The sequence below is a fragment of the Larimichthys crocea genome, chromosome XII (assembly GCF_000972845.2).
Source record: "Larimichthys crocea isolate SSNF chromosome XII, L_crocea_2.0, whole genome shotgun sequence".
NCBI lineage: Eukaryota > Metazoa > Chordata > Actinopteri > Sciaenidae > Larimichthys > Larimichthys crocea.
Genome location: NC_040022.1, coordinates 12,350,651 through 12,363,421, shown reverse-complemented (window position 1 = coordinate 12,363,421; position 12,771 = coordinate 12,350,651). Strand labels below are relative to the sequence as shown.

Sequence of the window (12,771 nt, the reverse complement as noted above, 5' to 3'; positions counted from 1 at the left end):
CTTCAGAGAGGACCTCCTCTCCAACACTACCAACAACCGGACATGATAGATCTATCCCCCTCTACAACTGGACCGTGATCCTTGCCACACTGTAACTTGATTGTTTCCTTGTTTTGTAAGTCGCTTTGAATGAAAGCATCAGCTAAATGACTAAATGTCATAAACCAAAATCATTTACTAATGCAAATTTTGACCTGATGATGCAAGAAGAAAAGGGATCGACTCCCATGATCCTCTGACTTATCAAATCGCCTTCAGACTTCACTGCTGTGGCATTACTACCACTAGTTTACCACCATGAGTAGAATCCTTGGTGTATGTTTGCATGTGTGTGGGCATTAGAGCATTGTGAAGTGTGTGTGCTCCTTACTCCTCCTGCCGCAGTATCTTGTCCTCTACAGCCTGCAGAGCCGCGGCCAGCGACGCGCTCGTCTCCTCCAGCTTCTGATGCACCAAAGAATCTACGCCAAAGTCCGGCGTCGCAGGGGCCGGTGCTGTGACTCCGCCTCCCGTCATCCCGCTATCTACCGACACACCCCCAATGGAGGACCGTGGTGGCTTGACCGGTGGCGGGGTCGGACTGGGAGTGGCGGGAGTCTGGGGTGTTTGTGGTGTGGTGGGGGTCTGCGGGGTGTGCGGGCTCTGAGAAGACGGGCTCTTGGCGTTTGGCGGGCTGGGGATGTTGGAAGGGGGGAAGGAAGGTGGCGAGCTGGTCTGTCGGGCCACCACAGAGTGTTGCTTGACCGAGTCGTTGAAGGGGGGGCTGGTCATGGAGTGGATGAGCTTGGCTGGTTTGGGCGCCGTGGGCGGGGGCACCGGTTTGGGCGAGACAGGCGGAGGGATCTTCTTTCCTTCCACTACAGAAAGAGAAAAAAGAGCATGGCTGGATCACTGACAGGCTTCTGTATCGTCATTATCAATGCTCTAATTAGCTGCTCTTAAGTCTTGTTACACTAGAGGGCACTATACTTCAAACACAGGGTTTCCCACTCATTTGTCTAAAAATCAACAATCCGCCATTGATGCATACGTCGCACGGTGATTAGCAAGGTACAGTTCACACAGTATTCACACCATGGATACTTTGTGTCCTCTGACGTATTCATGGTAAAGGTGCTGGTATGCTTGAAACAGGTTCGCTTCAAGCATACTGACACCATCGGCCATCATCATGGCTCATTGCGCTTTATGACAGCAGGTTTTTGCCCCACCTTCCAGTGGGGGTATTTCACAAAAATACCTTGGACTGTGATTTTCCTAACCTAATCCTAGCCCTCACCAATACAACCAGACAAATACAGCATGTGAGTACCTGGGCTTCCAGGTGTCCCGGGGCCAGGCAGGGGGACTCTCTTGTTGGCGGCAGGGTGTGGAGGTGTTGGCGGGCCTCCCTGTCTCTTTATCTGTGCCACAACAGGCTTCGGGGAGACTGGAGGCTTTGGTTTCCTGACTGGACCTCCCTCATTGCTCATTGGAGCCCCTTGGTCCAAACTGTCCCTGCGAGGAGGAGCAGTCACTTGTGGTTGAGGTTGAGGTTGATATTGGGGTTGAGGTTGAGGTTGCGGTTGCGGCTGCTCTGTCACTCCGGCATCAGACACCGGGCGGCGTTTCACGGTGGCCGTGCCGTTCTGGTAGGGTACTGGCTGCGTGGTGTTCGGTTGCCCAGTCGCCACGGGCTCTCCGTTAGCTGCGGCCATCTCCGCGAAGCCCTCGGGCTCCTTGTCGCGGCTCTTGGGCCGTCGTTTGACGGTGGACGACTCTTGGAGGGTGAAGTCGGAGCCATTGGGGTGGGACTTGGAGCTGCGGGGCCGTCGCTTTAAGGTCGCCGTGCCCTCAACCCTGGAGATGTCCTCTGGCGTGTAACCCCCGTCTCCATGGTGACCCTCGCCGTCACCCTGCAGACAAACACAAAATACACACTAACGGGAAATTCATACATTCATGACAAGAGGTTATTGTTGCACAAACAGTCAAAAAACAATGACACAGATAAAAAGACAACACATATAAAGCTTACAGAGCACAGAAGCTGAATATGAGTTAAAATACATTAGCAGCAAGCTGATTTTAGCACATTACATTACATAGATAGATAGATAGATAGATAGATAGATAGATAGATAGATAGATAGATAGATAGATAGATAGACAAACATGTATATAGATAGCTACCTGTCCTTCTCCTTCTCCTCGACCCTGCCGGCGGATGGTCAGGCTTCCCTCCTCTGCAAACGGCAGGTTCTCAGATGAACTGCCGCTGCCTCCCGAGCTGGGGTGAGGCGAAGACGGAGGGGGTGTCGGAGAATTTACGGTGATGGGGGAGGTCTCAGGTTGAATGGTTGGAGGGGGGAACGCAGAGGGAGTTGGCTGTTCACGTCTGGCAGCTGCCACCAGCTCGGTGACAGGGCCGCTGATGGTCCGTCGTCGGTTCACTACTTCACCGTCCAAACCGATGGCATCTCGTGTTTTCCCCACCTGGTGAACACACAACAACACGATTGGTTGATTGTGCTTTAGCTCATTAACTGCATGACAGAATTATCTAGAATGAGTCATGCAAAGTGTTTTACCTGCAGGAAGTTCTTCTGCAGCGCCTTGCCTTTTGGTCCACCCCCTATAGATGACAACTCCAGCATGGCGGCGATGCTCCTCACACTTCCCACACTGCTCGTCTCCACAGCGCCTGCCTCCACGGACACTCCCAGGTCGCTGGCCCGCCGCTGTTGGTGGTAAGGCACGTCCAGCATCCCTCCTGTGGTGGTGTGCGTGTGCGGCTGTGCGTTGGTGGCGTCCGTCAGGTTGGAGTTGGAGCTGGAGATGGCAGAGCTGGAGCGCTTGGGCGGTGGAGGCGGCGGGCCTTTTTTCTTCTGCCGCAGAGCGAAGGACTGCGTCTGGTTGCGGTTTGCGTTCTTCTCCTGGTTGCGGACGGAGTGGCTGCGGCTGACGCGGTGGGTCACCGTGGCGTATTTACCTCCTTCCGGTCTGGCGACGGCAGGGCCCTGACATCCCGCTACCTCTGCTTCTCCTTCTCCACCTCCTCCACCTCCACGTGGTTTCTCGTCACACTCGCCGTCTGAGACAGCGTATCTGTTGAGGCTGTGGGCACGTTTCTTCTGGAGCGCTGAAGGCTCTGCTCCTTCTCCCTCAGCCAGCTCGGCCTCTGGTGGGAGGCAGAGGAGTGGGACCTGTGGTTGTTGGTTCTCCCTAACCTCCATGACCTGCGTCTGTGGGTGGTGCTGAGGGTGCGCCTGGTGCTGTGGCTGGACTTGAGGCTGCTGCTGTTGCTGGGGCTGCTGTTGCTGGGCACACGGGGCTCCACGGTGTGTTGGAGACTGAGGGGGATGGGATCGCGGAGACTGAGGTCTCTCCCCTTGGATGAACGGAGGGGACGGCTTGTGTTTGGCCTGCGGGGACGCTGTGCTCTGGGCGGAGGAGGTGGAGGAGGAAGATGAGGTCCTAGTCTTGGTGGGAGTATGAGGGGGTGTGTAGGGAGGCGCAGGCTGGGAGTGGGAGTGGGAGTGACGGTGTTTGCCTTGGGAGGAGGCGCTGCTTCTGTGAGAGGACGTGCTTCCCTGGCTGCTCTGCTGCCTCATAGTCCGCGCCTCCTTCTTCGGTGGCACAGCGCCACCTCCTCCTCCACCACCTCCACCTCCTCCTCCTATTACCTCGTCATGGTCTTTGCTGAGGTTGCGTGTCCTCTGAGCTTTGCTGACCTCCTGCCCCGGCTGTGTCATGGCACTCTGCAGCTCGGTGCTCAGCTCGCTGTCCTGGAAGGTGCTCATCTTTGGAGACATGAGCTCTGCATACAGAGAGAAAGACCTCAGATTAATATGAAAATTATTCTTAATATCACAGGAGCTCATGAGCGTACTGCAAAATGTTTGACCACTGACACATGGCATTCGATAAGCCATCCATGACCTTGCTCTGTTAGCTCACCGTCTGGAGGCGGGCTGTCCATAGACATGACTTCCTGCTGCTGCGTGATTGGCGGCGGCTTCTTTCGGAGGGAGCCCCGCCCTTCTGAACTGCGCTGCATTTCGGCCAGCCGCTTCACCGCCAGCATCAGCTTCTTCTGGTGGCCTGAAACATTTGAAAGATGTCTGTGCTGGTGAATCCTGATGACATGCAGACTCCAGAGATACCGTAGCTATCATGGTCACATGTTCTGATGGATTTATGTGTATGTCTTACCCAGTTTGGTGATGCCTATTTCCTGCAGGTCCTCCCAGGTGATGTCGGTGATGAACTCGATATTCTCGTAACCGTTCTGCACTAACACCTGGTGGTACTGGCTTAGACCAATAGCAGACAGCCACTCTCCTAGATTGGCCTATAGGAACGCGAGAAACACGAGCGCTCAACCAAGCTGGCCAACACTGATAATGGTAGCTTGGTCACTGAATGGTGGTGTTGATGTGCGTGTTGAATGTTACTCACAGGTTTCTGCTCAGGCAGCCACTCCGTGACACTCAGCTTGTTAATCTCTGATGTCATCTTCTTTCTGTGACCTGGTTTAGTTATTCCGATCGCTGTGAGATCCTTCACACACACACAAGAAAACACACACACATACAAGTGAGATACAGTAGTGGCATGTTCAGGCTTTTCCTCCACAAATTGACTAAACTCTCTCCAGCAGTCTCTCTCTCTCTCTCTCTCTCTCACACACACACACACTAAAACTTGCAACACAAAGAAACAAGTGACGGCGTGACATCTAATGAAAGCTTCTGCCAGTTGAGGAGAACAGAGCAGAAATGTAAATGTCTGAAAAGAAAAGCAAAGAAAGCAAAAGCAAATGTCTGCAGTGAAGAGGAAGCAGATTCTCTGTCATATCATTTCAGTTCATCTCTTCATATTTCATATTTCTGTCATTCGTGAACAAGCTCAGACTTTAACACAAACAATGTGAAGGTAAAGTTCTACTGTGCAGATTTATTGGAGTTTTAATTAACGAACGAATCTTCTTGTTCGTTTACCCTGGTCTCTGTGTATTTCAGCGGTAGTTGTGGTGGACTTACAAGAACACACTTACAAACACACACACACACTCACCACACACAGTTTCATAACTCATATTCAGATGCGACACACACGCAGTAGGAGAGGCCTGGATTCTACGACACATCTCTGATAAACAAACCCCTCTTTAGGCCAGCTCGGCTCTGCATGCACAGCCTCACAGTGTAGGTGTGTATACAAATAATTTATGTATGCTGTAAATTATTTGTACGTAGGCGAACACGGCAAAAAGCGTCCGCCGAGTCCCTGAGCAGGCAGCAGCAGCAGCAGTGCTGGAGGTGATGGGAGGGTCAGGAGGTCGTGCGTGGAGCCTATTTTTGAATTCTGCACTTTATTTAGTTTTCTGATTTTGCTACAGTTTGTTATTTAGAATGCATTTCTTGTGCCATTTGAACATATGATGCAGTTATGTAAAAGAGTATCACTTCAAATATAACATGCAATATAAAGATGTGAACTCTCATTTACACTAAATGAAAATCTAAACATTTAAAGGTGCAGTGTTACTACGTCATACAGTTTGAAAGTCAAAATCGAAGCAGCGGAGTCTGAGGTGTTCTGACTTTTCACTTTGATCCTACATTTCCCATAATGCAACTCAATAGCATTTTTCAATAGACCTCTGTATGTGGTAAAGGTCCATGTCTTTAAAACTCCTAAAACCACACAGTGGGACAAAAATACTCAAAGACTGTACAGTAACGCAACAATCTTATCTTTTAATGGCGACATGTTAACAAACGTTTGCCTGCTAACAGCCTTTTGAGTCGTGTTCCGGCCACTTAACTAAGACTAACTAACTAATATATTTACTGTGTTTTCAGATCTGGTTTAGTCTCACCAACGTCTTTAGATGCTTTTGCCCAGCACGTCTGCTTTCCACTGTTTCTTGCTCTGCAGCTAACATGCTCTCAGATTGTCAGAGCTAACTGATTGTCTATCTAAGCTTATATATTATTGTCATTTTGTTTAATTTCATGTGAATAATTTAAGATGTAACTTACCTTTACAGTACATTTCTGACATGCAGTGTATATCGTGCAAATTATATTATCAGGCTTTTATGTTTCACTTTTCTCAAGGTTATTTGAAATGTACAGTTTTTTCAGGAACAGTTTTGGAACATCTTGTTTCTTTACGAGTTACACGATTCCACTGGCACGCCTGTTCAGTAAATATAAAGCTACAGTCAGTAGCTTAGCTTAGCTTTGCTTAGACTCTACAGGCGTGTTTTCTTTTTGAACTAAAGTAGACGTGGTCCAACTCTAATCCATCAACTTGGCAGACGTGTAATGGGATGCTTTGTTTATGCTCAATGCTGCATTTAAAAACGTAACTGCATCATTAGCATAGACATGACCATAATATTTTTGTATATTGTGCAGTTTTGGGACCCAGAACATTATTTTAAAAGAGATCAAGTGGATATCTAACAAACATTGGAGTGAGAGGTGAAGGTTTGGATAAGGAGGCAGTGAGAGGTGAGCAGAGATTGTTGTAGTTTCATTGTGCTCATTGAGGATTCTTAAAGGAAATGATGTACATGCATCTTGAAAACATCAAGGACACCACAAATCAAAGTCACGCAGACTTGTTTCCATTGTGGTCCTTGGAGGTGCCTGTGACCTCTCTGGGGTTCAGGGGTCAGTTTGCCTTACCTCCGGGGTCATTCGGCTAATGGTGGGCAAGTCATACCCAGCGCCCAGGAAGTTTGGAGCGTAGACCTGCAGCTGAAAGTCGCTCAGCCATTGGACAACGGCCTCTGAGCTCTACGGGAGAGAAGACAGGGGGCATGCTGTCACTGGCTCCGTGTCTGCTTCTTCAACAGCCACTTTTTCTCAGCAGGGCCAAACAGGGTCACAGTTTAGATACTGTAGCAAGGAGGTATTCATCATAATTCATCATATAATTCATGCCACAAAGACAAATACTTCTACATTAATGGATGATTATAGTGATTCAGTGGCATTATAACCCAGTTAAAGTCAATAAATTAGCCCATGTTAGCTCTGCTTGGCCCTGTAGTGAAAACCAGGCTAAAGGTAGGAAGCAGAAAGGCCCTGCCTACAGTCTATCAAAGGCTACAGAGAGATGCAGATTATCAGCAGGAAAGATAAATAGGAAGGCTCCAAAACACTGTATCAGTGTGGTCACAACTCTAAAAGACAGATCTCAGACACACTCATCATCACACACTTGTCCACAGGAAAACTCTTTCATCAAATATTCCTCACAGTTCTACAGACTTAATGTTCATCAGATGTTGGTCCAAAATGCAAACAAACGACAAAACCCGAGCTGTTAATTGTTTATTGTAGCTGTGTTTTTTCTAATGTTAATATCTAAAAAAAAAACATATACCACCTGCCCTACCTGAGCAATCCCAGGAATATACAGGGTTGCAAAGGGGTGGAAAGTTTCCAGTAAATTTACAGTTATTTGGAATTTTGGGAATATTCCAAATCGGAAACTTAATTCATGGAAATTGTCTGTAAATTGGGAGTAATTTAAACAAACTGTATCATATCCAAACATAAATATAAACATTTTGTTTTGTCATAAGCAGTGCTCTGGGCTCTAAAGTGTGGTCCAGGTACAGAAATCACCTGTGCAGGTAGGGGGCATGGCCTCAGTAGCCCTGCAGTAAGCAGTGTTCTATGTGCATGTGATTGAAGAATAGCAGATATTCAAGTGTACCTGGTTGTTTTAGTCAAGCTTATGAAAAAAAAACTATATTTAAGGTCCCTGATAAGGGCCAACCTTCAATTTTGGTAAATTCCTGGTTTATTCCTGTTAATTCCCATAAATTCCCATGGAAAGTTTCCAACTTTGAAAATTCCTGGAATTTGGCAACCCTATATATATAACTAACTAGCTATAACTATATAACTACTCTTAAAGATCTTCTGTAGATGAGCCTAAAAAATGTGCTTCAAGTGTCTTCAGTGTGGCTTGAAGCTAAATGCACACACTCTATAGCCGTTTCTTACATATAGCTGTAGAGCTATATATAAAAAGCCTCCCTGTCAGCTAAAGGTGATGTTAGAAACCTAATTAGCCTGGAGCAGGTTCCACCTGCTATTGAATTGAAACTGAGCCCTATTAAAATAAATGTTCAGCGGAGCTTCACACATCTCTAAATTAAAATGAAAGATTTGCACCACTCAAGCTGTCAAGATTAGTCATTACCAATTCAGCTATTTACACCAGCTAACTGCTGCGTCGCTAACTGAACCAACAGACAAAGGTAGTGTTAGATTCAAAGAGGTACTATGAAATATGATCAATGTATCCGACATGACTACAAATAAGTAATACTAAGTTATGACTGCATGCAGAGGATTTCAACTTGAGGACAGGAAAAAGTCAAGTTTCAAGTCAACACTGAGATGTGTTAGCAAACAGTTGCTAATTTTCCTAAAGCATTTATGTAGAGACATTATCATTCCATTTAGAGACATAATTCTGTCCAACTGACAAATGTTCATCCAGTGTTCATTTTGTTTTTTTAGCTCTGAGAAAAATATCTGTGCTAGCTGTGCTAAGCTGCTAACTGTGTCTGTCTGCTGTTTGGGTACAGTTGTGTATATTTAATGTCAGACCAACATATTTCAGCTAGTAGCCTTCTTCATGGTCATAAAACAACACAAAGAACATTTCAATAATAGTTAAAAGATTAAAAATAATAGAAAAAGACAGCCAGTCATATAAGCCAATGGGGCGTCTATATATTTAGCTGTTTGGTGCTGTGCAGGTGGTGGACAGGGATCATTTAGAGCGTTTGCACTGAAAGTGTCTCCCTGCTGAGGCTGAAATTGACTCTACAAGGACGTGAGAGTGAACCAGAACAGTAAAGTTGCAGAGCGGACAGCTAAACAACGAGCTGAAGTCACTGTGAAGCTCAGTGAAGCTGCAGATTCACATGATAATTCATCTGCCTTTCACGCTATCAAGATACATAGTTCAATAATATTGATTATAGCCATTTAAAGTATTAATAATATATTTTATAAACACCCAGTATTAACTAGGACACTCAGGAAGGACTTACACACAAATTAGAAATGGGTTCATGAATAACTGGTTCCAGATCAGCTGTAAGGCCACACATGTACAGTCTGGTTAGTGGTTGATTAGCTGCAGGGTCTGAGTCTAAATGCTGCCTGGCGACAGCAGGAAGTAGAACTACAGTGCTGACTGTAACTGTAAAACCACTGCATGACTTCCCACGCACTGTTTGTCTTTAAAGTCCCACATTCCTCTTTCTCTATTCTCTCCTCTTCATCTCTTCTCCATCTTTCCCTGAGACCCTCTTCCTCCTCCTCCTCCTCCTCCACCCTGCCCCTCAAAGCTGATTGGTTTCCCCTCCCATCTTTAACGCTGGTGAAAGAAATATTAGGACGATGGGTGCTGAAGAATCACGACTGCAGCTAACAGATGGCTCTGAGAACATGGCTTACAGTATATGACAGCACACACACACACACACACACACTGTAGGCAAGCGATGCACACACAACCACCACGACCACCTGCTATTTAAATATGCTCATTGGTTTATCAAGCTTGAAATTATTACACAATGAGATATGGACTTATATGTGGGCCCACACACCTTTGCAAACAAAACACGCATGCACACACACACACACACACACACACACGCACACACACACACACACACACCCTACAGTAAATAAAAGCTTACTGTACATGGTGCAAGCTCATATTTCACACTTCTTGTGCCGAGTTAGTCCGCCCACGACATGCACACTGCTGGGCACCTGCCAGCACACACACACACACACACAAACACACACACACACAAACACACACACACACACATACACACCGCTATCACAACTAGACAACTAGAGTTATCCTTGCCTGAGGCGCATCTACTGACCGTCAATTAAGAGACAGTTATCTCTGCAAAAGAAGAAAAATACTGCAATGGAAGAAGAGAAGCTGCAACTAAAGAAGTGAAGAATGATGGATAGCAGGTAGCAGATAAACAAGAGAAGGACAGGATTCACACACACACACTCACACACACTCACACAGATTTCTCGTTCACAGATTCGTGCGAGATCAAGCCGGAGATCTTCCATTCACACACTCACCGTGTCGTGGCTGCATCCGAACACTCGCAGCACGGATGAGGCCAGTTGTGAGAGAAACCTTTGAGACATCTTGGTGTGTGTGTGTATTTGTGTGTGTGTGTGTGTGTGTGAGAGAGAGAGAGAGGGTTTGTGGTTGAGGCAACTGACGAGCTACGTTCTCATCATGCTGCAGTTAGATGTTGATGGTGGTGACTGTTATGTTTGTGTGGAAGAGGGAGAGAAGACTGAATCTGTGGGAGTTTGGGACTGTCCTACCTTCCCCTCTCCTGGGCCCTCCCCCTTCCTGGTTGCTGTGGCTTCGTAAGGCGGCGCTTCATGGAGTGGACAGCCCGATTGGCTCGATGTCCGAGAGGAGCCGGCTGAGCCTGCTGGGACAGACACCATTGGCCAGTTTGAAGCTTGTCACCCATATTGCTGTAAACTTCTGCTCGATCAACAGATGAGTTCACTTCGGTTCCAGACTGACCTCTCCATTCCTTCGCTGCTTCTGAGCCAATCAAATTTGAGCATTCCAAGATATAATAAGCCTTTTTAACCAATCATACCCTTCTATGTTTCCTCCTACATCCCCTGCCTTGGCCATCTGTCTGTTAGAGCAGCCAAGAGTGTGTCTATAAGCGCATGTGTGTGTGTATGTGTGTGATATAATGTCATGTGTTAAAAGACCAGTGAATCATGACTCTTATTTTTCTAAGCTGACTCCCTGTCTTCCTGGTTTTAATCCTTTTTTCTCTATTTCAAACATTCCTCTTCCTGTCCTCCTCACCAGTTTCACTTCAAGTTCAGTCCTACCTGGAGGCTGCTCCACAGACTTGGATTGCTCCAGGAGATGCTCCTTGGCTTTGGCAGACTGGGACAAGACTGTAGCAAGAAGCTGCAAATACACAAACACAAGGAAGAGCACATAAACATGAACGCATCCAAGTGAACAGGCGTGTGGAAACTAACATTCTGTTGCATTAAAGCAGCGACAATTCCTGAAAACATTTGAAGTTGTTGTAACGTGTTGAGAATGAAATTTCTTGAGGTGAATGGATATGTTTGGGTGCCTTTGCAGCCTACAGTTACCCATAACACCCTCTTCTTTCATTTACCTGTATCTTCTAAGCTACCTGCTGCATAATTACGCATCAGCAGCATTAGCATTCATTTGAAGTCAAGTTTCTTGCCACAAATCTAATATTCATTCCCTGTCCGCTCTGTTTGTTTTTGGTCTCCACTAGCTAGTGAGTTTGAGTTGTGCTTTTGTTTATAATGGGGGTTATTGTGTGTTATTTGTGTTGCTTTTTCATGTTACACATTAGACGCCAAGACGACTCCTCTGTCTCTGCATAGGTCTCTGTTTGCCTCTCAGATATCTCCACATGTATGAAGGCACATCACCTCCAGCTGAACTTCTCTAAAACTGAACTGCTGGTCCTCCCAGCCAAACCTACTATACACCACGACATCAACATCTGGTGAGAAGCTTCAGAACATCAGAAAAATCAGGCCTTACCTAACTCAACGTGCTGCACAACTACTAATATAAGCTGTGGTCATCTCAAGACTAGATTACTGTACCACCCTACTGACGGGTCTCCCAGCCTTCACTGTGAAACTTCTCCAGATGATCCAGAACGTGGTGGTGCGTCTGGTTTTCAGTCAATCCAAAAGGTCACATGTTACCCTGCTGCTCATTGAGCTCCACTGGCTACCTGTAGCAGCCCACATTAAATTCAAGTCGCTAATGCTGACTACAAAGTAGTCTCTGGTATGGCACCTAACTACTTAAATACCCTTGTACAGACATATGTTATCTCATAACCATTGCGCACCTCCATTGAACGATGCCTGACACCTGATCGCTCAAGGCAATCCAAACTTTTCTCGTCTGTTGTTTCCCGTTGGTGGAACGTCCTACCAGTTCCTACCAGATCAGGAGCGTCCCTCTCTACTTCTAAACTCCTGAAGACCTCCAGCTCTTCAGAGAGGACCTCCTCTCCAACACTACCAACAACTGGATCTAGTACTGTCACAGTACTTATTTCTGCACTAACATGTCCAGTTAGTAAGTCGCTTTGGATAAAGCGTCTGCTAAAAGACTAAATGTAAATGTAATGTTACATTTGGTCTATAATTAATGCAAAAATGTTAATTTAGGCCGCTTTAATGAGATTTTGTTTATTTAATTGTGTTTATTAAACTACTGGTCATACTAGACCAAGTAAGGCTGTAGTGCTAAAACTCCTCAGTGTATTGATTTGAGTGAGGGTGTGTTTTATGACTAATTAATCTAACTGTTCCGATGAATGTGTTGTTTCCTCTTTTAAATGTTTCATAGTCTTGCTTTAACATAACTCATGCACACTGACAATAAATTGCTGCCTGCTCTACTGTAAATCATACTGATATATTACCTAATGCTTCAGGCTGCATGACTAGCAAACTCTATTTTATATTCCCAAATGAATCACCTACGGTGGCCCTCAGGGGACAGTGATGTCGTTACTGAAGTCTTCGCTTAGCAAGAAAAAAGTAAATTGGTTGGATTGTCTTTTTTGGCCTTTTCATTAAGAAACAAAAAAATGCCAATTCTAAAAGCTCGTCATCTCAGATGAGATCGATCTTTATCGGAAAGTCT

At 46.1% G+C, this 12,771-nt stretch overlaps 1 protein-coding gene across 9 annotated transcripts in view; it reads right to left on the bottom strand.

The window, feature by feature from the left end:
• The window catches only part of caskin1 (CASK interacting protein 1), a 109,535-nt gene that overhangs the window by 5,833 nt on the left and 90,931 nt on the right, over positions 1-12,771 (bottom strand). For 5 of the 9 annotated variants that reach the window (XM_027284900.1, XM_027284904.1, XM_027284907.1 and 2 more), the window contains 10 exons: positions 10,941-11,022; positions 10,404-10,516; positions 6,684-6,794; positions 4,441-4,542; positions 4,195-4,333; positions 3,940-4,083; positions 2,571-3,799; positions 2,173-2,475; positions 1,313-1,919; positions 371-857 (listed from right to left, as the gene is read on the bottom strand). In XM_027284900.1, coding sequence (XP_027140701.1) covers positions 371-857; positions 1,313-1,919; positions 2,173-2,475; positions 2,571-3,799; positions 3,940-4,083; positions 4,195-4,333; positions 4,441-4,542; positions 6,684-6,794; positions 10,404-10,516; positions 10,941-11,022 — 3,317 coding nt within the window. The remainder of the gene's footprint in view (positions 1-370; positions 858-1,312; positions 1,920-2,172; positions 2,476-2,570; positions 3,800-3,939; positions 4,084-4,194; positions 4,334-4,440; positions 4,543-6,683; positions 6,795-10,403; positions 10,517-10,940; positions 11,023-12,771) is intronic. The other 4 variants (XM_027284902.1, XM_027284901.1, XM_027284905.1 and 1 more) reach the window with 4 other exon arrangements.